This window comes from Pangasianodon hypophthalmus, chromosome 23 (genome assembly GCF_027358585.1).
Source record: "Pangasianodon hypophthalmus isolate fPanHyp1 chromosome 23, fPanHyp1.pri, whole genome shotgun sequence".
NCBI classification, from domain to species: Eukaryota; Metazoa; Chordata; class Actinopteri; order Siluriformes; family Pangasiidae; genus Pangasianodon; species Pangasianodon hypophthalmus.
Genome location: NC_069732.1, coordinates 13,075,288 through 13,099,602, shown reverse-complemented (window position 1 = coordinate 13,099,602; position 24,315 = coordinate 13,075,288). Strand labels below are relative to the sequence as shown.

Genomic DNA, 24,315 nt, shown 5'->3' with positions numbered 1-24,315 from the left:
AAAAAAAACCACACACAAATACACACACAAACACACTTTCCAATTAAGTCCATTTCAGTTCCAGGTGGTAACACTACAGGATGTGGAGAAGCTCAAACGTTCAAGAAACGTTTAAGAAACATTTGCATGACACTGCATGGTAACCATAATTTGGAAAATGTATATTCTTTGTACCCTGTTCATCTGTTTTGTATATTATAAAAGCTTTTTTTTTTTTTCTTTCGATTCATTAGTGCATTCAAAAGGTACTTTTCAACTAAATGAACACATTGAAGTGGAGTTATCAGTGACTAAGATGATTTTTTTTTTTTTTTTTTTTCCACTTGCCTTGTGGCCCATTACCTAACATGAGTTCAATACCCCTGATCTAGAGGTAACTCAACCGCTTTGTGTCGAGTCCATCAACCCACCATGAAGACTCTCATTTTCATTTATACTCAGCCTGCAAGATCAGTAATACAGCTCCTGCCTACCTATGTTTCTATATTACATATTTAATGGTAAGACTTATGAAGCGAGGTAATGTTAAATTTCTTCTGAATTTTAGTCAGAAGTTGGAGAAGTTGCTTATACATTAATGTAAGCAGATATCATAATAGAAATAAGTGTTTTGCAACCTGGAGCTGCTACAAACCCAAAGAATATGTTGATTTATTTAAAGCAATAAAATCCCAAAGGAATGAACAGACCTATGTTCTGAGTGTTATCCTGAGACAAATGTGTACAAGGACTCTGGAGAACACCTGCAGGATCAGCAAAAACAAACTTCACTCACTGGTTATGGAGAAATAAACTGATTCATCTGCAGCTTTGCAACAGGCGTGGCCTGTCTTGAGGCTCTTTTCACTCATCATCTCATTAGAGCTGAGCTGCCTAACTACTATTATTTCACTACAAACTTCTGTGCAGGGAGGGAGAGGGAGGGAAAAAAAAACAAAACAAAAAAAAAAAAACATTGGTGCAGTCCAACGGCCTGTATCAGCTTTAAAAGTCAACCATCAACTCTAGAACATCAACTCAAGCATAACTACTTTAACTTCAAAAGCTAAATGTATTTTAACCACTGAATTACAGGCTCATCAAAATGTTTACGAGGTACGAGGTATACTTTAGCAGTTAAGAAGGTAAAGACCGGCAAAACTACTTATCTACTCACTCCCAACTGTACACGCAGCACACAAACTAAAATCGGCTGGCATAAAGCATAACATTCATTTTCAAAAATGACACGAGGGAGGCAAGAATTGGGCTTTTTGTTTTATTTATTTGTTATAAACAAAATGGTGGTCCTCTACTTGCCAGGGAGGATAACTCCATCATACTGAAAGACAAGGAGAGAAAGAAAAGATGAACCAACATTAACAAAGTGACTAAAAAAAAACAAGCCCAAAAGACCTCCCATTTCCATTAACATAGCTGTTCTGTTCACGTGGTGCTGTAAATTCTTATATTAACACACACTTCTTAACAAACATACAGCAGTTTCCAAATCACATGTAAAGAACGATGAACGGGTAACAAAGTATTCCCCTCAAACAAACATACCTTTTGCTGGAACCAGCGCATGGCTTCCTCCTTGCGGATGCGGTGCTTGAAGCCAATGCGTCCCCTTTTCCTTTTCTTGTCGGCGATGCTGAAGCCGGGTCTGCCCAGAACCTGCGATCACAAGGCACAAAGTCCATCAAGAGCTTTATACCAAATTAGCAATTATACACAAACCCCTCAATACAGAGCTACAAATTTGAACAGAGGACATTACATAACGTGAGACTTTGACGGCATATTACTCCCATGTCGCTCACAAGGAAACAGTGGAAAGGATAATTCTATAGAAATATTATACGCTTTGTGTCAGTGCCAATGTACAGAAAACTCACCACGTAGAAGTCCAAGCCATAGATGCCAATGCTGGGATCGTACTTGATGCCCAGATCGATGTGCTCCTGGATGCCAAAGCCGAAGTTACCGCTGTCCGAGAAGTTGTTCTTCCTTAACTCGTACTCACGCACCTGGATACAGGAGGCAAGGAAAAGGTGATTAACATCTTCAGCTCACCATCGGTTATTTAAAGCAGGGGTGTCAAACTCTTGGGTAATGAGCCACATTACACATAATCCAATACGTTTAGTACATAAACTCCACATCAACTCTTAAATGGGTTCATTTAACTGAAAGCTACATTCAGAATGCACAAATGGATTAAGTATAGGCAACAAAACAGACGAACAGACTGAAAAAATATAAACTATGGTCGTACGGAACTGAAAGGTTCTTGACTGGGATTATGTCATGAATCTACACAAAATAACCCATAATACTGAAGTGTGCACGCATGCTGGGAGGGGCTTTGGGAGGGAACCATCAACAACAATACAGTTAGCAAAATTATTTACACACGCACACAAAAACACAACCACACGGTGATTGAATAAGCATTTGCTCTCGTTGCTGTGAAACCCCTCAGTTTTCGTTCTCCTGAAAACAGACATGCTCAGTAGCTGAGCTTATAGCCAATGTTAACTGCTCCATTTCTGCCCCCTACTGGAGTAACAGAGACTAGCTCTTTTTTCCCCCTTCGAAATCTTTGAATTAAAGACAGATTGTACACACCTTTATCAGTCCCAGCCTGTGGGCTGTATGCCTGACACCCCTTAATAACACACTTGCTGCAAGTATTTACATCTAATCACACATTTCTATTTAGAAAGCAAGGGAAGCACATACTTTACAAATGCTACAGGTGAATTTGCTCCTTGTGCCTCAATCAATTTTAAATGTTCCTGATAACCAAATGTGGATTAGGTAATGAAGCTAAAGCAGACAACAAGCGTAAACTCATTATGAATTAACTAATCATTCCATCACCAGCTGCAAGTGGCAGCATTAAAGACTGCAAGGACTGAACGTGAAAAGAAGTATACATGCTAGTGACTGGGAGCCTGCAGGAACTAACAATAATAATAATGGAAGAGAGGATAAAAAAAGAAAAGGGGGGGGGGTACACGTTTACTCTTACAGGAGCGAGTGGTCAGTAGTGAAGATTGTGGGATTAAGAAATGGTGCATAGCAGATGTACCCATGATTCAGTCCACAGTCCCCCTTTCTTGTTTTGTAACGTTAATTAGACTTTTTATATTTGAAGGAACTGGAACAGGAATATGTAAATATGTGAGCTCTCTCTCATACTGTGCCACAAGTGTGCTATGTCTGACAAAATCAGTGTACTGCCCTGTATCTGGTTCCTATGGACAATATACAGGTAAGTCACAAATTACAGGATAAAACTATATAAATGAATAGAAAAACAATGAGTGCACATGCTTCCAGGCAGGAATACTGCAAGATACAATTACACGATTAACATCAAAAAATGCTGATTTTGGATCAAGACGGCAAAAGGAAAAGAGCTCTGTGATTTTGAAAGAGGGTACATTATTAGTGCTGGATGGCAGGAGCATCAGACCTGCTTTAATAGGAACAGCGACTAAAGAGACCTCGGCATCTAGATCTATGGGAAAGGCCTCAGTAAACAGGGTTGGATATTGGGGTCAAAGACCAAATTCAATGACTGTTATGTTCACTTAGTCCAACAATTAAAAACAGATTTTAAAGTATTAAAGACACATGTATAATTATTGAAATTGTGAAGCTGTCTGTAAGGAGAAAGTTTATTTTACACTTATTGCCCTTTGTGGTTTTTCCCGTTGTGTGAAACCGCATTTTCTTCAGTTTATTAAACTTCAAGAGAAGAGATGAGGGAATGGCTGTTTGAGGAAATCAAGTTATTTGGCAGCCGTTCCACAGCAATAAATGTAACGATAAATAACTAAATTCATGTCATTCTTTAGTAAACACGTTGTAAATGCTGGCAGTTTTCTTTAGTGCAAGAGGAATAAAAATAAAGAAAATAACTGCAAAACCCCACAACTGACCATTATGATTTACTGCTTGAATTAAATAATTTGATAAGTAAGATTATCTGATAAGCTAATAAATCTGATATGACTAGCTACAAGTCAATCTGTTTTTTTTTTTCCCTCTTTCAATATATGACATTGCAACCAACCAGTACATCCACCAAGATATTTACCAAATCTGGCAAATATTTAGGAATGATGAGTTGTATTCCAGCATTCTGGTTTGCATTCAACTTTCTCTCAGTTTTTATTAACGAGGTATCAGCTTTGTCTGAGTTCACTCGGTTTCATTATGGACAGATTAAAAAAACATGCTGTCCAAAGAAGGAGCACATATTTTAAACACAAAGTAAACTGAATATCCATTTTATGGATGCAAAAAAATCTATTTGTAAATATTTTAAATGTCAAATCAAGTGGCTACATCATAAATATTCTATGTACCTGTATGTCACTAATGTTTAATGTTTATTTATGAGTAGATCTTGACTCCAATCATGGGGGGCGGGGGGTGTTACTGTGGGCTCAGGACAGGGATGATGGGTAATCATGATCAGAGTAAACCATTCATAAAATTGCATACAACAAGTATGGCACATCTAAACTGAATCAGACATTAACATTTAACAAAATGGTAAAGACAAGCAGAACAAATAAAACAATCTCACCTTCAATCCCTTCTCCAGGATCTCCTCAGCCTTGGCACCACGAACGGTGCAGTGGACCGCAATCTTTTCATTCCTACGGATACCGAAGGATCTCACAGTGTAGCGGGCTAGAAGGAGAGAAATTGTTTCCATGACATATATATAGAATACCATATAACAAGCAAGATCACCAACCATGTTGTTAAAGCACATTAATGATAGATGTGTACCTTTGGAGAAGACAGGAGTCTGGCCTGTGAGCTGCTCCAGCACCTTGGCAGCGCGGGTCAGCCTGTCACCGCTCTCACCAACACAGATGTTCAGGCACAGCTTGCGAATGCGCAACTCCCTCATGGGGTTCTCCTTCTTCTCACCCTGGTCCTGCAAAGCAATGAGACCAAGTTAAAAGCAAATATCTGGCAGTTTCAATACAGTGTGCACATGCTGCCATTCTTTACCACACTACTGCTGTCTGTCTCGCTGTACTTCATGATCACTGGTAAGAGTTTACCAAGATGATCAACCTATAACCAGGACCTGTACTCTCTATATAGCGTAGAGAAAATGCCTCTTTCGACATCGAAATGTGGAAGAACTACCAGATTTTAAACACACAAGCATTTAAAGTTACTACAGCTCCCACAGCAAGCATGTCCGGACATATCCACCACCTCCACTTCACCGGCTCCAGCTACACAAACTAACCCGAGCTTTAGAGAGGTCACACTGCAGTTACACAAAGCTTTAGTAACTTATCAATTTACAAAGAAATAACTGTTCCATACCATTTTCACCGAGACGAACCACAAACATTGAGCGCCAGTTCTCAGCTTGTGCCACTCGCTCAACTGGCGCACCAGCTAACAGGTAAGCTAACTGCTATATATTTCTTTATCTCTCACATTACACCACTTCCGTATGAAATACAACCATATTATCTTAGGTCTGATAAAACTCTACCCCGACTATCATAGATGTACCTAAAATACCACGGGAACAAGGCGATGTTTTCAGATATCAACTGTACACCATTTTCATTAACGTTTCGTATGCACTCACCGCCATGTTGGATCGCTAGAAGAGGACGTTACGCTTCCGGCGCAGAGCATTTATACGAGTGTGTTCACCTAAAAACGAGCCGGATAAAACACACTGTTTGCGGTATATCGTTCCCACATTACTGCCGTAGATAAAGATGATTAAACATGTAGTGTTTTTTTTTTTCATTAACTGCTCTCAGTATACAAGAATGCGATTCCTCCTGTGTATCCTACCATTAGTTAAGCAATCTATTAAAAACTGTAATAATCCAAATGAGTTATTTAAATTAAATTAAATTAAATTAACTATATTATGCAGAGTTTAACCATATAAAGATCACCTAAGTGGTTAAATCAAATATGTATACTTATTTGAAGTTATTTAAATAATTTAACTTAAATTTAAATTATATAAAATAAAATAATTTAAATTATCATTATTATAGTTATTTTATTATAGCGAAATAATATTGTATAATAATATTGTATAATATTTCTTGAAATATTTCATACATTATGAAAAAAATGGAAAAAATATTTTAAAAAAAGATTTAGCAAATTTGATGTTTATGCACTAAGCATTTATATCAGACACATATTAGGCTAATAGTATGGTTATATGAAGCTATGATAAACAACTCTACTTTTGGCCATCAAACACTCAAATTATATCCATTACGGCATAGTGGATGAATGATATAACACTTTTTTTTTACCTGCATTCAATATCTTTACTGAAACATTAATTAACTTTGAATCATCTCTATTTTTTTTAAACTGCTTAATTATAATCAGTATTCTTGTAATTCTTGGTGTAACCGTATTTAGACTGTAAATGGCTGCAATACTTAAAACAACAATTTATTAAAAGGTTTGCTATTATGACATGGGAAGAATGACATTTAGTTAAAAAACATGATTATTATTTTAATAACCTTTATAAATGTTAGTGTTATCATTACTATCACTTTACTAACATGGTATCATGTCAAACTCTATGATCCAGATAACGTTTGAAAGCTAATCATATTCATAATTGTTAGTAGATATTATATCTTCATCTTGTCTTTTAAACTATACTAGGAATGATTTAACGGTTAAATGTATTAATTTCATGGCATAATCATAAGGTGTTTAATGTTATTTTGTTTGTAGCAAATGCTATATGTCTTCTCTGTCAAATATATTATTAACTATAAGGCATACACAGTAAAAGTAATATTATTATGTTATTACAATTGTAATAATAATGATAACAACAATATTATTATTTTGTCATATCCCAGTTTTTAATCAACCAAAGATAGCAAAGGTTAGGGGTCCATTGGTAGCAAATATTTTACAAAAAAGAAGAAAGACGGGTGGTTTTATTTTTATTCTGCAGTTATTCCTCTCACCAGTATTGAAGTTTACATGTATGGTGACCATGATATTATAAAATATTACTACATTAATAGTACATGTAGTTTTATAGTAAATGTAAAACAAAAAGTTTTTTAGAAGAATTTACTCAGAATGCATAATTTCATATAAAATGAAAATGAAATAGAACTGATATTGATAGATGAACAATTTCTCATTTTCAGATTATTAACATCAAAATAAAAATAATTAATTTTCAGTAACCGCTTTATTCTGGTCAGGGACACAGGGAACCTATCCTGAGAACCCTGGGATGGGGAGCAAATCCCCACGGACACAGGGATAGCACGTACAGAAATTCCACACAGCTCAGGATCGAATCAGGAACCCCGGAGCTGTGAAGTGACAGCACTACACACTGCTCCACTGTGCTGCCCTAACATGAAAATTCAATTTCAAAAACACTTGAATGCATATGACTGGAAAGATTATGTTCATTAAAACATAACCCATGCATAGTAAATGTGTTCTTTTTAAGTTGTTTTCTCCATTTTAAAATTCTTATTTGACATATATTAAACACAGTATTGGGATGTCATCTACAGTAAATATAGCTGTCAAATTTTCATATAAAGTACATAGACAATGGCCCAAAATATAACAGCACAAGCCACAGTCAGCATAATAGGATAGATGTTTCCACATGCCACAGTGTCACACATTTGAGAGATGAATGTGATTGGTTCTGGGGTAATTTGCTGAGGTTGCAGTTGAAGGGCAGGACTGTAGCAAAGTGCTGGGACAGGATCTGGGACCTGCAAAAGAGGAAGCCCTGACTCCCTCTGTTCACGCAAAGCATTGCCCAGAAACAGAAGAGAACGCTTGGGGAAACTGGATGGAGAAAACAGATTGTGGTCTGGAACAAAGAAGTGGGGAAGCGTGCCAGCATTTACAGCATGCTCAAACTGCCACAGAAGTTTCAAAAAGCAGACTGAGAGCTGGCCAGGGGTCCACAGTGAGTCTTCAAATCTCTCACAGAGGTTGTAAAAGAAGGCAGTTTTCCCATGGTAGGAGCACAGAGGCTCAAGCTCTTTGGGGTAGGTCTGCTTCAGTCCCTCAAACAGGCATTTCAGGAGCCGCAAACACAGTTTTCTAATAAAATGACAGGGACCGTTAACAATATCACAAAAAAAAAAAAAAAAAAAAAAAAATTTAACTACTAGTAAAAACTATGAAAAACAAATTATATTACATGCTTATTCTTACCGGCAGCATTCATTTTGTTTACTCTCACAGCATGTCTTCTTGTTGCCATGGAACCTGATTATCTCTTTTTCAATATGAGAGAAGGATATTCTCCAGCTCTCTGCAAATTAAGACACATATTTCAGCAGCAATCACACAGCCCCTAAGGTTATCAATTTCTGTAATGGACTGGATATTCACTGCCACTCAAAAGTTTTTGAATAAGTGAATTTTTTTTTTTTATTTGATTACACTTTGAGTTCTCTAATTTTGGAGTATTTAACTTGAATTACTGTATAACCAAAGTTTAACCAAAAATGTTAATACAGTCTTTAAAAAAAAAACTCTTGACTGGCAGTGTTGTTCATGTCTCATAATTAGGACCTTTTTCAGTAACAGAGAGGTTTCGTGTTTTGGGTCTCTTTGGGACAAAGTAAACAGGCTGTCCAACAATTTTACGCCGAACGTTCTTCCCAAGCCAGTTGTCCACACCCGGGCCGGCTCGTGCAGCTTCTGGCCAGCCTTGTGGCACCTCAAGGGTGGGAACAATATCCACAGACAGTAATTCTGCCCCCTCATTTTTCTCCAGAAATACCAAGGTCACAGCTGGAGAATTTACCTTTTTCCTGCAGACGGCCCAATGACCTTCACCATCAGGCACTGAAGCATAAACCAAAAAGCTGGAGTTTAGGAATTTACATCTACATTTCTGATATTATGCAGGAAATGGAATGACCAAAAAATGAATTTCACAGGGATTCAGGAATTTTAAAATTGTCATCAAATATGCGATACATGTTCACATGCAGTACAAATGTACACGCACAGAGCACTTTATTAGGAACACCTGTACACCTTCTCGTTCATGCAGTTTAATCAGCCAATCATGTGGCAGCAGTGCAAGGCATAAAATCGTGCAGATACATGCCAGCAGCTTCGGGTAATGTTCACATCAACCATCAGAATGGGGGAAAAATGTGATCTCAGTGCTTTTGACCGTGACATGGTTGTTGGTACCAGATGGGCTGGTTTGAGTATTTCTAGTATTTCTCAGAATGGAGCAATAAAGAAAAAAACATCCAGTGAGCGGCAGTTCGGTGGACGGAAATGCCTTGTTGATGAGAAAGGTCAACAGAGAATGGCCAGACTGGTTCAAGCTGATAGAATGGCTACAGTAACTCAGATAAACACTCTGTACAATTGTGATAAGCAGAAAAGCATCTCAGAATGTACAACACTTCGAATGTTGAAGTGGATGGGCTACAACAGCAGACGACCACGTCGTGCTCCACTTCTGAAAGCTGAGGCTGCAGTGGGCACAAGCTCACCAAAACTGGACAGTTGAAGACTGGAAAAACATAGCCTAGTCTGATGAATCTCAATTTCTGCTGAGACACACAGATGGTGGGCACCAACAGCCTTAATCTATGGATCCAACCTGCCTTGTGTCAACAGTCCAGGCTGGTGAAGGTGGCGTAATGTTGTGGGGAATGTTTTCTTGGCACACTTTGTGCCAATTAATACCAATCAACCTTCCCTTGAATGTCACAGCCTATTTGGGTATTGTTGCTGATCATGTGCATCCCTTCATGGCCACAATTTACCCATCTTCTAATGGCTACTTCCAGCATGATAATTCACCACGTCACAAAACAAAAGTCGTCTCAAACTGGATTGAACATGACAATGAGTTCAGTGTTCTTCAGTGGCCTTCCCAGTCACCAGATCTGGATCCAGTAGAACACCTTTGGGATGTGATAGAATGGGAGATTCCCAGCATGAAAGTGCACCTGAAAAATCTGCAGGAATTGTGTGATGCAATCATCTCAACATGGACCAGAATCTCAAAGGAATGTTTCCAACATCTTGTGGAATTCTTGCCACGAAGAACTGAGGCCGTTTTGAGAAGAAATGGAGGCCCTACCCAGTATTAGTATAGTGTTCCTAATAAAGTGCTCAGTGAGTGTACATCTCAGTATAATTGTATAGGAAATGTGTACATCTTAAAGGTGCCATAGGAAAGTCTTTTTTTGTTTGTTTGTTTAATTTAATTTTCTTTTCCTTTTTCCTTTCACTTGAGTTATTTATTTTCTGTGAATCATTGCATCACAAAACTTGTTCTTGCACAGACCACCAAATAAATCCAATGAGTATGTTTTTAGCATTATGGCCTGCATGTGACAACAGGCCTACTGAAGAAATGTAACTATTAACGAGTAGTGAGTGTGTCTTAAATAATTCCTATTGTTCTTTGTGCTAGCCTGGGAATTTAATTTCTAGAATAGAGAAAGTATTTAGGAAAGAAAAGCAATGATGAGATTTTACCTTTATGCGTTTTAATGAATTTATGAACCAAATGGTGCATTTCATTCATTATTTTGGAGGATGAGATAGTGAGTCCATCTTCTAAGAGGAATGCCCGTATCTCACCACGTGAAGGTCGGCAGAGGGAAATTGAATAGAAAAGTCCATTATGTTTCTCTAGCTTGTTCCACACAATTCGGGGTGTTTTAATTTTCAGCATGATGTCAAACTCATTGGGTTTATTAATCTAAAACAAACCAGAAAAAAAATTATTCTTGTAAGAAAAGTTAATTATTAATTTCCACATGGTAAAAAATTATGAGAGAAGAATGTAATTCCACTACCTATAGATTATAGTTAAATGTAATTAAATATAAGATTTTAAACCAACCATGATTTCCAACTGCCCTGTTCATTAATCCAGGTTTATAGGGCTTATTTTCCGAAAACTTGAGATGCTTAATATGTAAAAGATGTCACTGACAATGCACTTACAAAAGACTAATAACTAATAACATACTGCTTATGGGAAACCATCCTCCTCCAGTGAAATGACGTAAATGACCTAAAATGTCATATTAACCCCCCAGATAGAACAACCAGGGTCAGTCTCGGTGCCTGAGTTTTGTCAATGGTCTTTCCTAGACTATAAAAATCATGTTTTTCCAATAAGTGTAATGGTCTTTTTTTTGTTTTGTTTTGTTTTGTTTACCTTCACAGATTCATAGTAGCTTCCACTATTGAGAACAGAAATATCCCTGAAAAAAGGTTGGTCATCATTTTCCTTCAGGAACTTCACTAAATCCCTTCTCAGATTATTGACCAGTTTCACAGCAGGCTGTCGTTCAGCCAGGCGCAGGCGTAAGTCTCGGCCTCGCTGCCTGATCCAGCGGTCAAGTTCATTAGGGATAGCCAAAGCCATCCTGACTTCTACTACAGGGTCACCTTAAAAAGAAAGAATTTGTTTAGGGGATTGTTCTTTATTAATATCTACATTGCCAGTCAAAAATTAGTTTATTGCATTTTATTGCATCTTTTATAGTTTACCCATTTACTGCCATTTTGCCAATTAAATAAGGAATTTGTTCCATCAAAGCCCTAAATCTCTGTACTTAAGGACTTATTCATTGTTCACTCTCAGATTCTAATGAGACTCTAAATGAGTGCGTTATTAAAGGCAGGTGCACACAGTTTGGTAAAACAATTACTATAAGATTGTAAGTGAGCATGTATTTGTCTTACAGTTGATATTAGACACTGTTAGTATCAACTGTAAAGCAAATATACAGTATGCCATGTGCCACAAGTGCCTAATTAGAGTGATCCTGTTGTGGAAAATCTTCTCAGTCCAAAATAAAAGAACAATAACTTCTCAAAGCTAAAGGGGCCTGGATGCCAAAAATCAGACTTTATTGAAAAACCAATAAAACCGAGATGTCTGCAGATCATCTGATTTACACAGTGGCTCATGCTTTTATACAATTCTAAAACAATGATCTCATTAGGGGGAGTTTTCTCATTTTTTCTTTTAATCACGCCCCTCTTGCCACAATTATTTCGTTATCCCGCTATCTTCTCTTTAACGTCAAACTGGTGAAAAAGATAGAAAAGATGTACTTTGAAAGGTAGAGAGGGTACGTTCACACTTGGGAAACGACAGAGCGAACCTGGACTGAAAAGATATAATTTATGAATGAGGAATGTGTGCTTAGTGATTTTCCACAAGTTAGCATCTCTTCAGTCTGTCTTCTTGTCACATCAGTTTACTTGATTCCCATACACAAATATTCTCTTATATTTTATAAGATTATTTTCTAATTGATTAGAACAGTCCAACATAGTCATATGCTTAAATACTTATTTAATATAAAGTCACACTCTCTTCATGATTAAAAGGCATTTCAAAGTTATTCTTAGGCCTTTGATGGATTGAAACATTTCTTAACACTTTGATTTTATTAACTTTTGACTGGATCTGATGGACTACATCATAATCATACTTAAATCACACTCTGAACAAGAAAATTCTTCTATAATCCACATCGACTTTTTCTAGTTAGAGATAGATTTTTTCCAATGAGGTAAAACGTCATAGACATTTCTCAGTTCACTTATAACCTATATCTTACTTTGATTTTCTAGAGTATTTAAGTTGAACCCATTTCTTGACGTTTAACCAAAATGTTAATAAAGAGTGCTCAGAAAAATTGTAGTTGGCAGTGCAAGTGATGAGAAAAAATTTAATTCAAATGTGCATAGCAAAAATAATTAAAACTCAGACTTGCACAATCAGATAGACATATGGCTGATAAGTTAGCAAAATAACTATGTGGATGAGGAGGCAGGTGCAAATGCAGATGTAGTTTATTAAAAGTGAAAACACACAAAACATAAAGATCATGAAAAAAAACGAGGAGTAAAGTAAGGTAACAACATGAACACGACATGAATTAAGCTACAACGATGACAGACAACGACAACAAAAGACAAAAGCTAGACACAGAGTGCTGAACAGGTCCTGACTTAAATACCAGCACTCACTAAACATAAACGTGAATCAGGTGTAAACAATCATGTGAGTGTTGTGATCATGTGATGTGCAGTGGCTGATGGGAATCGTAATCCTGCGGCACACCCATGACAAACAACTTAGGTCTGCAACAAATTATACTACACCATTTCATAAAGAATGGTAAATGGGTGTGAAGAAAATAATGACATTGAATAGATATTAAAACCCTGAAAAAAATCTTCCTTGTTATATCACTGTTCTAATTTACTTTGTCTACATGGAGCAGATACAGCAGGCTGTGGCAGAACCTGTCCATCACTATCTCTCTCTTTTACTCATAAAGAGTAAAGGTCAGTGTTTTATATATATATTGCGTCATCACATAAAAGCTATACAACATATCCAGCTCACAGTTCAATTCAACTAAACAAACAAAAGATTTGACATCCAAGGCTATATAATTCACTATATAATGTGTAATTTCCTTGTGTGTTAATCTAAACATATTTTTTCCTCACCTTTAGGGCAGGGTAGCTTCTTCTGAACGACATGTGCTGGAGGTGGATTCTTGATATTTTCAGGTACTACAGGTAATCCTACAATCTCTTCATTTTCATCTCTTAATTTCTTCAGAGGTGGCCTTCGTATCATTCTGAATGGTCAGTTAAAGCTATGAATTTGGATAATAGTGTTAGGAAATGAAGTCATTGGTTAGAGTTAGTCCTTTCCTTTGACAAATTATCATTATTATTATATCCAAGAACACTTCCAAGAATCCAAAAATCTCTTATGAGCCCATGCAAGGAATTATATTACACACAGATCAAATATATGATAAATCACTGCTACAATGATTTCTTACCTATGCCATGAACTCAGTTCTATAAGGTTCTATCTAGTATTTTGGTCTTAATTGGTTAACAATTTAAACTTCATCACTGTGGGCTAATGTATTCTTCTGTGGTGTTATTTTGTTACAGGTTTTTGGCGTAATATTTGAAAAGATTGACAAGTTCTGTCTCCAAACTCACCAATCGACCTGGTTTTATAAAAGTCACCATCATCCAGAATAAATATAGGATGAATGGAAAATAGGCAGGTTTGATTAATTAATATCCACATTTTATATTTACACTCTGAGAGAAAAGAACAGAGTTAAAGCCTTAGTATAATGAGCTGGAGGGGGAAGTTGTTCTCAGTGAATGGAGGAACTGCTGGAGGAACTGAAGATGTTCTACATATGTTTAGTGAGAGTAATAAAAAGTAAGTGCACACAGGTACAACACAGGTCTACTGTACTCTCTGGTTTTACAGTGTAGAATTATTCTGGCACGTTAGATAGTCTTCATGGCCCAAAGAATATGGACACCTGACCATCACAACTACTGCATATGAGCTTGTTGGACTCATCCCAAAATTAAGGACAATAATATGGAGCCTCCACAAGCTGGCACGTTTAAAGTCACTGAGCTCTTCAGTACAACCCATTCTAGTGCCTTGTCTAATGCTTGTCTGTCGAGATTGCATGGCTATGTGATTGATTTAACAAGCCTCTTAGCAACAGGTGCCACTGAAAGATCTGATCGCAATCATTAGGACCAGGGTCCATATACTTTTGGCTATATAGCGTATTTTGTATTTTAGAGAATACATTTAGAAAAATAAAGCTTATTGAAAAGCCTACAAAATCACAATGTGGTAGTAAGAGTATTAAAAAGTAGTGAGAGTAGTAGAAATTAGTGAGAGTAGTAAAGTAGTGAAGTAGTAAAGTAATGATGGACACATGACCATCACAACTACTGCATATGACCTTGTTGGACTCATCCCAAAATCATGGACAATAATAGACTAATAACTACTCTCATTACTTTACTACTTCACTACTTTACTACTCTCACTAATTTCTACTACTCTCACTACTTTTTAATACTCTTACTACTTTCTTTCTTACTTATCTACAAGACTACCTGAATTTCCCTTCGGGGATTAATAAAGTTTATCTTATCTTAATATGAATTAGCCAGATATCAACTCAAACACTACTTGATCTTACAAAATAATAGGGTCCTAACTGTATTCAACTAGTGTTCAAAAATTACTTTCTAAATATCTCTTGAAGTAACCTTAAAGTGTAAGCCTTGTGAAAAGTGTAAATTTCATTAATTCAGAATTTTGCTAGCTGGAATGTCAAAATTTTGATGTCCCATATCTCAAAATGGCTCCTCACCCAGACAGAACCTTATAATACTAAGGTCACAAAGCATAAAATTACAGTGAGTAACATGAATACAGACTTACATGATATCCTAGTCTGAAGCAAAATACCTGTAGGTCTACAGCTTGAGCTTTTCTCCAAAAACACAGCCCCGTGCAAAAAGATATTCCTTGGTCTAGAGCGTGAGCCTGTTGCTGCAAGCACAGCACTTTTACTCTCTGACTATGAAAATGAATTTTTCCAGGCAGGTTTAGCAGAAGGAAGAGCTGCTGAGAAGGAGGAGTATTGCATAATCAATTACCACAGTTTCAGTTTCCTTTCACATTAAATGCCTCTTACTACCAGTCTGTATTACTTTGAATCATGCTGTTACTAAATCCTTGAGACAGGAAGCTGGAAAACATTAATCATACACTACACACCTTTGATCCCAAACACACTTTCTATAAATACTTATTTTCTGCACATAGCAGTCAGACTAGAGTCTGATAAAAGACAAATTTTTGTTATACACTTCTGATGTGAGCCACAGGGCTGGAAATGAAACTCAATCAGGACCTGTATATAATGTTATTTACTGGGAACATCAGTTAATGGTTACGTAAATCAGTGATTTACCCTCTGTGCCCACAAGGTTCAAGAACAGACATGAAAGAATGTTTTACTGGCAAGTCCAGCCCTGAACAAAACAGACATACTGGAAATGACTCCATGAAACTCTTCATGGGTTGTGGTTAGCAAGCCACTTTTTACTTTTTTTTTTTTTTTGGAACTCAATTAAGAGTATATTATACAGTATTGTCCATATTTTCCTTTCCTTTCCTCACATTTGTCCTTAAATTAAAAACCAAATATAAGTTTATACTCTTAGTTAACTTACTGATTACATGTAAATGCATTAATGTAAATAATTTAAAATGGTGTTGTGCATAATTAGACACGAGTAACAACTTTCTTTTTTCATGATCATCACCAATAGTGTATAGATTTTTATATGTAAAAACTAGCTAAGTTTAAAGATTAAAGTTTAAAGAAGTCTAAAATATGTTGAGTACTTCAAAACATAATTAACTAAACAATGGAAGAGATGCACTGAGTGATGCTTAGACACAAGCAGAAACACTAAAAATTATTTCTTATTAATAATCTTTTTTATTTTTGTAATCATTTTCTTCTAAGGTGCTTTAAAAAAGATAATCTCCTTCTTTCCTGCGGAAGCTTTTGCGATGGGTTTTAATCAGCATTAACCAGTCCTTAAGAAGCATGTTCAGGTTCTGAGACATTGCAGGATGGGACGCTCTACACATGCCTTGGGTGTCTGATGGAGGGGTTCATTTGCTTTTGGCAGCCTTCTGAGCAGACTTGGTCACCTTGCCACCAGTAGAAGCTTTCTTGTCAACAGCTTTGATTACGCCAACAGCAACGGTCTGCCTCATATCACGCACAGCAAAACGACCTGAAACAAGTAGTTCAAATGAGTCAAGACGGCAGTGATTTGTGTATAACAAGCATCCTCAATTACTCTACTTACCAAGTGGTGGGTACTGGGAGAAGCTCTCCACACACATAGGTTTTCCAGGGATCATGAGGATGATGGCAGCGTCTCCAGACTTCAGGTTCTTGGGGTTGTCCTCAAGCTTCTTGCCAGAACGACGGTCAATCTTCTCCTTAAGCTCCGCAAACTTGCAGGCAATGTGAGCAGTGTGACAGTCCAGCACGGGAGCGTAGCCCTGACTGATCTGACCAGGGTGGTTCAGGATGATGACCTGAAAGACAAAAAGAAAGAAAAGGGTAAAGGGCTTCTTAAAACCCACAATACAGATTTTATTTAATAGATTACAGTAAATTATTTATTACAGATTAATGATGTAAGAGTCAGCCATAGATTTCTGTGAATTCTCATTTTTAAACAGTAAGAGTGCGTCAGATGATGTGCGAAGCATCCAGATGCAGGAAAGTGAGAGGACATACCTACTCATAGAAGGGTTTTCTTCCTTTTTACTATTTTACTATTATACTTCACCTAGGAGCTTCACCTAGGAGTTTTTTTTTAAATTCCCAAATAAGCCCGGCCCTTACTGGCTATTTCTATTTTGCTTTAAGTAAAAACTTTTGTTTCAAGTAAAAACTACTTATTAAAAATACATTCTGATTCAGAAATAAATTTCTACTTGGTCATTACCTTCACTATATACTTCTCTTAGAAACAAATTTCAACTTTTATCAAAATGTCTTTTAGACAATTATATTCAATTTACTGTTCAAATTTTTGACTAGTACTGTACTAATAAACTAACATATTTGATCATATCCAACCTGAGCAGTGAAGTTGCCAGCCTCCTGAGGTGGGTCGTTCTTGCTGTCTCCAGCCACGTTACCACGACGGATGTCCTTAACTGACACATTCTTCACATTGAAGCCAACGTTGTCACCAGGCAAAGCCTCAGCCAAAGACTCATGGTGCATCTCAACAGACTTCACCTCAGTGGTCACGTTGACAGGGGCAAAGGTCACAACCATGCCAGGCTTAAGCATACCAGTCTCAACACGGCCCACGGGTACAGTTCCAATACCTGAGAGAGAAGCAAGAAAAAAATTTTATATGTATATATACAAAAATTACATATATGTATGTATACATATATTTATTAATTAATTAATCAATTTGTTGATTGTTTGTTTGTTTGTTTAGTTTCGTATATAAAATGCAGATAGATTTTCACCTCCAATCTTGTAGACGTCCTGCAGGGGCAGACGGAGAGGCTTGTCAGTGGGACGGGAGGGGGGCAGGATGGAGTCCAAGGCCTCCAAGAGAGTGGTTCCACTGGAGGCACCTTCTTTACGCTCAACCTTCCATCCCTTGAACCATGTCATCTACAGAGGGTAGACATTTTTTTTTACTGTTTCACTTTCATTTTTTTGTTCTGGTAGTTTTCTATTAGGATTAGTAAAAAAAAATTAGTTAAATTTTAGGAATGAATTCTGAGCATGCTGCACAAGTTAAATTTAACCTTGTCTTTACTTATGTCTGTTTTATGCTATGTGTAGATTAAAGGTTTTACAGTGATTAATACAGATGTATTATGTTCTCACGTTTGTGCTGGGCTCCAGCATGTTGTCTCCGTGCCACCCAGAAACTGGGACGAAAGCAACAGCAGCAGGGTTGTAGCCAATCTTCTTGATGTAAGCACTGACTTCCTTGGTGATCTCCTCAAAGCGAGCCTGGCTGTATGGGGGCTCGGTGGAGTCCATCTTGTTGACTCCAACGATAAGCTGCTTCACTCCCAGGGTGAAGGCCAGGAGGGCATGCTCACGGGTCTGTCCGTTCTTGGAGATACCAGCCTCGAACTCGCCCACACCAGCAGCAACAATGAGCACAGCACAGTCAGCCTATCACAAAGAAATTGAAAACAAAAAAATAGGTATACACTGGCCTGCAAGTTCTCTATTATTATGTAGTCTAAAAAAAAATCTATTATTCACTGTAGGGATTTTTACAGTTGCTAAAAAAAAAAAAGCACATACCTGTGAGGTACCAGTGATCATGTTCTTGATGAAATCTCTGTGTCCAGGGGCATCAATGATGGTGATGTAGTACTTGCTGGTCTCAAACTTCCAAAGAGAGATATCAATGGTGATACCACGCTCACGCTCAGCCTTCAGTTTGTCCAGCACCCAGGCGTACTTGAAGGAGCCTTTGCCCATCTAGTTGTAGAGAAAATATAATGTTTCCAATCATACGATACAATTTAAAAATGTTAGAATCATTTTGTTTGACATGTCAATTAAAGGTAATTTGTTACAACAATAAGGAAGATTATAAAGAAATTTATTAATTAATATTAACCACTCACTGTGTAACTAATAATAATGAAACCATTCAGTGTGTAACTAATAATAATAATGAAACCATTCACTGAGTAAATAATAATAATAATAATTATTATTATTATAATAATGAAACCATTCATTGTATCAATAACTGTATTGTATAATAATTGTATAATAATTGTATCAAAAATAATATTGAAATCATACACTGTGTAACTAATAATCATAATGAAATCATTTACTGTATTAGTAATAATTATAAGGATAAAGAAGGTCATGATTATGTCTGAAAGCGCTCAGTAACTATAAATGAACACTAGGGGGCGCTCTTACTGCACCACATTACTACCACAGGCGCTAAAGAGGCGCACCCATAAAAAGACAAGCAGCATGCATTTCCCATGTATTCACGGTTTATTCATAGCACCACTGAATGTCTGTGTGCAACCACACCTCAGCTGCTTCCTTCTCAAATTTCTCAATGGTTCTCTTGTCGATTCCTCCGCATTTGTAGATCAGATGGCCGGTGGTGGTGGATTTGCCGGAGTCGACATGGCCAATGACCACGATGTTGATGTGGGTTTTTTCTTTACCCATAGCGGCGAGTTACTGTGGAGAAACACGGCCATTATTAGTGGACTAGCGTATGGTATTACTAAATGACACGACTCTTTTGGGGCTGTCAGAATGATTAACTATCAGGTTTTCAAAACACAAGAGCCTCGTTTCACGGAAAAGTAATAAAATGGTCATTTTTCGTAAAGCACGCGCGCTTGCGTTCTTTTTTTGCTAATACCGTAAATTCTCGACTAAATATCTTCTCTGTATAGCAATACGTACATTAGATAACACTAAATTAAAACTCTGGATAGTAGTTTAAGAGTAAACCATTTATTTCTGCCCGGATTCGGGTCAAGTTTTTTGGCGTCTGTATAGCCGAATTTCCACTTCGACAATTTCATTTCTCGTTTAAATTCTATATAGGTTATAGACTAACAGTGAACAGGTTATGGTTCTTTAATAAGCCTTCCTTGTGTGAGCAGAGAGGATGGTGACTCAGCCCTCCTCCTCTCTCATGTCCTCCATGTTGAGCCGCTGAAGCTCGTGCGCGCCGGCCATGTTGTTTTAAAGGACTGCCATAAACCTGACAGCTCTCACGTCTCAATGACAAGAAGGTGGCAATGTCTGCTCAAATAAAACCAGACTACAGAGGTAAAAGAGTAATATAGAGGTAAAAGGAAAAGCCTTACAATCCTCTGAACTTCACTATTAACTCCTACTCACCATTAAGACTATCCTGAGTAAAGACTAAACTAATTTTCACCAGGTGTTCTAGTAGCACTCAATATGTGCAAGTAAAACCTGGCAATGTATTAGTGCCTATAAAAGTTCATTAACTGCAGGGCTGTGACTTACCAAATCCCAGTACTGCCTGAACACCCCAAAGTAAAGCCGGATAAAAAGGAACGAGTCACACTGACCATCCAAATTTATACAGCTTCAGTTGGGGAGGGTACCAGAGCCTGGACACTTGATCCGTGATGTGTATAAAACAGGGGCACCATTGGTAGGCACCGAGGGCACACGCGGCCATGATTGGACATATAAAAATTCAACACCACCACCGAGGAGCACAGCAGCAGACAAGGAGCAATGACATGTACAGCTGCATGAGCAGCCAATGGTTTCCTTATAAATAAATACAATCAGACTCTCACTGCAATTTTTTAATACCTTTATTAGTTACTCAGCAGCTTTCTTTCCAATTTAACTGTGGCAACAGGTGCAGATCTAAACCATTCAACTCAAATTAACAACTGAAAGATGCTATTGGTCAAACAATGAAGCCACAACAATTATCCTTTCCTGCGAAAATTTTTCCGATGAGTTTTAATCAGCATTAGCCAGTCCTTGAGTAGAGTGCCCAGGTTTAGAGAAGTTCCAGGAAATGAGGGAAGATGCCCCACCACCTTTGAAACAGCTGGAATGAGAATTCACTTGGTCTTGGCAGCCTTCTGTGCAGACTTCGTGACCTTGCCAGCACCAGCAGCCTTCTTCTCAACACCCTTGATGACACCGACAGCAACAGTCTGCCTCATGTCACGCACAGCAAAACGACCTGTAAACAGAGGGACAAGACATCAGTCAGGTCTTGAAGCACACATTAAGGATGCAAGATTGAAAATCTGCCAGTAAACAACTGCACATTAGAAAACTTACCAAGAGGAGGATAGGTGGAGAAGCTCTCCACACACATGGGCTTGCCAGGAATCATTTCAACAATGGCAGCATCACCAGACTTCAGGTTCTTGGGGTTGTCCTCAAGCTTCTTACCAGAACGGCGGTCAATCTTCTCCTTCAGCTCATGGAACTTGCAAGCAATGTGAGCAGTGTGGCAGTCCAGCACAGGAGCATATCCCTGACTGATCTGACCAGGGTGGTTCAGGATGATGACCTATAGGGCAAAGAGTGGTTAGACTCCATTAGTAAAAGCTTTATCAGGCTGCAGCAAGCGAGATCTTAATAGGAAAATGTCAGCAGTCCAACCTGAGCAGTGAAGCTGCCAGCCTCCTGGGGTGGGTCGTTCTTGCTGTCTCCAGCCACGTTACCACGACGGATGTCCTTCACAGACACGTTCTTCACGTTGAAGCCAACGTTGTCACCAGGTGTTGCCTCAGGGAGGGACTCGTGGTGCATCTCAACAGACTTGACCTCAGTGGTCACGTTGACAGGGGCAAAGGTCACAACCATACCAGGCTTGAGAACACCAGTCTCCACACGGCCCACGGGTACAGTTCCAATACCTAAAAGACGTTAAATGCTAAGTGAGTTGGGTGAAAAACAGGATAAGACAACGTGTGCATCCAACAAGCAACAATACAAACCTCCAATTTTGTAGACATCCTGCAGGGGCAGACGGAGAGGCTTGTCAGTGGGGCGGGATGGGGGCAGGATGGCATCCAGGGCATCAAGGAGGGTGGTTCCGCTGGCATTTCCCTCCTTACGCTCGATCTTCCATCCCTTGAACCATCCCATCTACAAAGAGAAAAGCCCAAGTTAGCCCATTGACCTAGTTTAAAAAAAAATAAAATAAATAAAAATAAATTTAGAAGCATATTGGGTTTATTAACTCACGTTTGTGCTGGGCTCCAGCATGTTGTCTCCGTGCCATCCAGAAATTGGGACGAAAGCAACAGCAGCAGGGTTGTAGCCAATCTTCTTGATGTAAGCACTGACTTCCTTGGTGATCTCCTCAAAGCGAGCCTGGCTGTATGGGGGCTCGGTGGAGTCCATCTTGTTGACTCCAACGATAAGCTGCTTCACTCCCAGGGTGAAGGCCAGGAGGGCATGCTCACGGGTCTGTCCGTTCTTGGAGATACCAGCCTCGAACTCACCCACACCACCAGCAACGATCAGCACAGCACAGTCAGCCTAAAGGAGGGGAGGAAAAAAGTTAACTAAAGCCAACGCTTACAGTCTCATTCAAGTTAAAAGAACAACTCAAGCAAGGCACATACCTGTGAGGTACCAGTGATCATGTTCTTGATGAAATCTCTGTGTCCAGGGGCATCAATGATGGTGATGTAGTACTTGCTGGTCTCAAACTTCCAGAGGGCAATGTCGATGGTGATACCACGCTCACGCTCAGCCTTCAGTTTGTCCAGCACCCAGGCGTACTTGAAGGAGCCTTTGCCCATCTAGTTGTAGAGAAAATAATGTTTCCCATCATACATCAATGAAAAATAATGTTACAATAAGAAATTATAGAAATACATCAACTATTCACTGTAAATCTGAAATTAAACCAAATCAGAAAGACTTATTGGGGGTTTTGTGGCATAGTGAACATTTTGATAATTTGTATAATTCAGAAAAAATTATGATCACATTAAATTACATTAAGTACCAGTCTTATTAGAAGAAAAAAAATGTATAGTTATTAAAGGCCTCAAAGCCACTGGTTCCCATAAGCACCAGTGGGCGCCATTACAGCTTTTACGTCATGGATCCTGCGTAAGCCCCACCCACCCCCACACCCTGCCGGCTCAAACCCACTAACGCGTGCTTCAGGCGCCATCTTGGCTCCAGTGAGTCACAACTTCATTTTGATATAAAATCGTAAAGCACTCACCTCAGCGGCTTCCTTCTCGAACTTCTCGATTGTTCTCTTGTCGATGCCTCCGCATTTGTAGATCAGATGGCCGGTGGTGGTTGACTTTCCAGAGTCGACGTGGCCGATAACCACGATGTTAATGTGGGTCTTTTCCTTTCCCATGATTCCTTAAGTTTCTGTTAAAGAGAGTTCAACATTAATCACACAGATTTCGAGGAGTAACACGTGGCGTGTTGGTGATGAGGGAGTAATAAGGCCTGGGAGTCAGGGTGAGGAGGCGCGAGCGCCGGGGCCTGTAGGCCGGACACACGCCACGAGCGACACGTGTTTAGAGCCACGTAAGATTAAGTTACAGAAAAATCACACGGTTTGAGAAAAACAAGGCAACGTAATAAGAATGGCGTCCATAAGATGATTCTCTGGACTTATTTAAACAGTGAGAAGAGGATAGACACTTCCACACAGGCCTGACAGACTCCTGACTCCCAGCCTTTGTTCTGAACCCGGTTCAGCTGCCATTGTTCTGCTCAAATATCGGACCCAAAAACAACTAAACACCAGTTTTAAGAGTCAGATCCAAGAGGAAAAAAAGCTAAACATCACTAACCACTAAACACTCCATCTTTTCAAAGGCATTTTAACAAACTTATTCAACATTCCAACACTCCATCTTTTCATACAGACAAAAAAAACTGAAGCCAGTAACATCAGCAAAAAATACAAACACACACAAATCCCAGATTAATCACTATTTTTTAGAAAAATTAACCATTTCAGAGCACCACAATGAAGCAAGGCCACTTACCAAGGTTTGGCGACTAGTCCGCAGCAGCTGCTCCCCTTTGCCAGGTTAACAGAAAGAGACCGAAAAATGCCCTGGACTCGGAATTTATATGCAAGTAGGCGGTCGAGTTTCCTTCCCTCCTCCCGCACTGAACCGCAAATCACACGCATTTCTCAGCAAAATCTCCCCGCCTCGTCCCCGTGACGTCATCACTGTGCTTCACGGATTCCGGGCTTGATCCACTCAAGTTCAAGCTTTTGCCTAAAACATTGAAATAATACTTAAATATGTATATATACTGTATATAATATGTGAGTGGATGCTCTTATGCTTGCATCCCTCAA

At 38.5% G+C, this 24,315-nt stretch overlaps 4 protein-coding genes across 4 annotated transcripts; all 4 read right to left on the bottom strand.

Annotated features, from left to right (window-relative positions):
• Positions 1-1,244: 1,244 nt before the first annotated feature.
• rpl11 (ribosomal protein L11) lies at positions 1,245-5,743 on the bottom strand. Its single transcript, XM_034298425.2, has 6 exons — positions 5,624-5,743; positions 4,795-4,945; positions 4,586-4,692; positions 1,878-2,009; positions 1,546-1,656; positions 1,245-1,321 (listed from the first exon to the last, which is right to left on the bottom strand). Exons 1-6 carry the CDS (start codon positions 5,627-5,629, stop codon positions 1,292-1,294), a joined length of 537 nt encoding a protein of 178 aa, XP_034154316.1. The 5' UTR covers positions 5,630-5,743; the 3' UTR covers positions 1,245-1,291.
• Positions 5,744-6,890: 1,147 nt separating this feature from the next.
• LOC113536320 (cyclic GMP-AMP synthase) lies at positions 6,891-16,235 on the bottom strand. Its single transcript, XM_053228398.1, has 8 exons — positions 15,665-16,235; positions 15,326-15,508; positions 13,546-13,697; positions 11,228-11,460; positions 10,537-10,762; positions 8,596-8,871; positions 8,233-8,332; positions 6,891-8,118 (listed from the first exon to the last, which is right to left on the bottom strand). Exons 3-8 carry the CDS (start codon positions 13,676-13,678, stop codon positions 7,584-7,586), a joined length of 1,503 nt encoding a protein of 500 aa, XP_053084373.1. The 5' UTR covers positions 13,679-13,697; positions 15,326-15,508; positions 15,665-16,235; the 3' UTR covers positions 6,891-7,583.
• A 136-nt stretch (positions 16,236-16,371) lies between these two features.
• Positions 16,372-20,648, bottom strand: LOC113536323 (elongation factor 1-alpha-like). Its single transcript, XM_026930197.3, has 8 exons — positions 20,490-20,648; positions 19,527-19,682; positions 18,768-18,947; positions 18,336-18,632; positions 17,966-18,116; positions 17,559-17,815; positions 16,774-17,008; positions 16,372-16,698 (listed from the first exon to the last, which is right to left on the bottom strand). Exons 2-8 carry the CDS (start codon positions 19,668-19,670, stop codon positions 16,574-16,576), a joined length of 1,389 nt encoding a protein of 462 aa, XP_026785998.1. The 5' UTR covers positions 19,671-19,682; positions 20,490-20,648; the 3' UTR covers positions 16,372-16,573.
• A 143-nt stretch (positions 20,649-20,791) lies between these two features.
• Positions 20,792-24,150, bottom strand: LOC113536322 (elongation factor 1-alpha). The gene is made up of 8 exons (XM_026930196.3): positions 23,993-24,150; positions 23,206-23,363; positions 22,592-22,771; positions 22,209-22,505; positions 21,959-22,109; positions 21,621-21,877; positions 21,294-21,528; positions 20,792-21,192 (listed from the first exon to the last, which is right to left on the bottom strand). Exons 2-8 carry the CDS (start codon positions 23,347-23,349, stop codon positions 21,068-21,070), a joined length of 1,389 nt encoding a protein of 462 aa, XP_026785997.2. The 5' UTR covers positions 23,350-23,363; positions 23,993-24,150; the 3' UTR covers positions 20,792-21,067.
• Between the last annotated feature and the right edge of the window lie 165 nt (positions 24,151-24,315).